This window comes from Vigna umbellata, chromosome 11, assembly GCF_029865625.1.
Source record: "Vigna umbellata cultivar VRB3 chromosome 11, Vumbellata_1.0, whole genome shotgun sequence".
Lineage (NCBI taxonomy): Eukaryota > Viridiplantae > Streptophyta > Magnoliopsida > Fabales > Fabaceae > Vigna > Vigna umbellata.
Window position 1 is genome coordinate 9862032 of NC_142175.1, and position 1774 is coordinate 9863805.

The 1774-nt window shown below is 33.8% G+C and overlaps 1 protein-coding gene across 1 annotated transcript; it reads left to right on the forward strand.

Moving 5' to 3' along the window:
* On the forward strand, nt 1–1391 carry LOC124822143 (non-specific lipid-transfer protein 1-like). The gene is made up of 2 exons (XM_047294113.2): nt 1–427; nt 1168–1391. The coding sequence occupies exons 1-2, from the start codon at nt 87–89 to the stop codon at nt 1178–1180; spliced, it is 354 nt and encodes a 117-aa protein (XP_047150069.1). The 5' UTR covers nt 1–86; the 3' UTR covers nt 1181–1391.
* The last annotated feature ends 383 nt before the right edge of the window (nt 1392–1774 follow it).

Consider the following 1774-nt stretch of genomic DNA (forward strand, 5'->3'; position numbering starts at 1 on the left):
TCTCACTCACCAACTCGATCAACTTCTTCCAAACCCCAAACCGAATCCCATTTCTTCAATTCGCTACTCCTTCATTGTTTGTTTCCATGGCCAGCATCAAGTGTGCGTGCGTCGTTGCCCTCCTGTGCTTGGTGGTTGCCACCGCACCCACGGCACATGCCATCACCTGCGGCCAGGTCACAAGTTCCCTCACTTCATGCATCCCATTCCTCACCAAGGGTGGGGACGTGCCGCCGTCATGCTGCGCCGGAGTGAAGTCCCTCAACGCCGCCGCAAAAACCACCCCAGACCGCCAGGCCGTGTGCAACTGCCTCAAAAGCGCCGCCGGCAGCATCAGTGGATTCAATGCTAACAACGCAGCCGTACTCCCGGGCAAGTGTGGCGTCACCATCCCCTACAAGATCAGCACCTCCACCAACTGCGCTACGTAAGACAAAAAGAATCGATTGTTCAAATTCTTTTATATAGTTTCCAAACTTTTATTTTATAAATTAAAATTAGCTCATAAATAAGTCGGCTTTATGCCTCCTTTTAAGAATTTTTTTACTATTTTTTTTTCAAACACACACTTGATACAGTTCGTTAAACCATATATAAACTAAAGAAAAATCAACTTATTGTGAAGTAAAAGCTAGTTGATAGATAAAAGTACGATGATCTCAAATACATAAGATATATCTAATCAAAGAAAGAATGAAACGGATAAAAAGAAAATAAATTTAGTTTTGGGTTTGATTTTTAAGTAAAAGTATTTTTAAAATATTATTGCATAAAAAATGTAAATAATTTCTCTAACAGTTTTGCTTCCTTTATTTTTATGATTTAAAAGGTAATATAAAGATAAATGATTATTGGAAGTGACGAAAGAGTCGACTTGAACTATTTTTAACTGACATGATGTTCACTCATAAAAAATGGAATGAGAAATATGTGATATGAAAATATAATATATGTAATATGAAAATATAGAAAGATTATATAATTATCCATGAAAATAAATTTTTATTCAATTCTTTATGAATGTTTTCATGAATTTCAATCTCATGACTAACATAGGTAATTAATTACCTCAGCTCACTATGCAAACTACAATAATGTGTTACAAAGTTAGGTATTTTTGATTTGAGATTAATTATCTCATGATTCATTTTTTGGTTACACTTGCAGCATCAAGTTTTGAAGAGCTGTCACAGAACCTGGAACTGGAAACGAAAACTACTCATTATAGCATGAGTATTATATCCTGAATAGTATAAGAATAAGACAAAAGGTGACGAGGGCTCCACTTATATGCCTCTCTCATCTTGAATGAGCTATTTTCTTTGTATTGAAGAGTTTTTAATTATGTTGTAATCATATTTCCTCTTATATCCACTTTACATTTGGTCTCTCGTCGCTTTTGTCTGGGTGCTCGTTTTAGGGTTCATCACCATTTATCACGTCTCATTCAAACTCATTAGAAAAAACGTACTTGCCTGGTAACGAATAATTCATTGGATTAATTTTAGTTTTTCTTGATAATTGAAAACAGTTTTTACATAACAAAATAATTATAAATGATAATGATTTAAAAAATTATTTGAAGTTTTTTTATCATATAGTGAAAGTTTCACAGCAAGAAATATCTGAGATAATATGTTGAGTAAAAAGATCCTTCATCATATCATATCATACATATATGACTTAAACCAAAGAGAATTAAAATTCCAGATATTCATCGTCTGAATAACAAATGTTATATGATTAGAAATGCTTCTCTTTCCAACTTTTAATG

Bases quoted from the DNA above. Each gene is read 5' to 3' on its own strand.
- LOC124822143 (XM_047294113.2), top strand. From the start codon at position 87: ATGGCCAGCATCAAGTGTGCGTGCGTCGTTGCCCTCCTGTGCTTGGTG.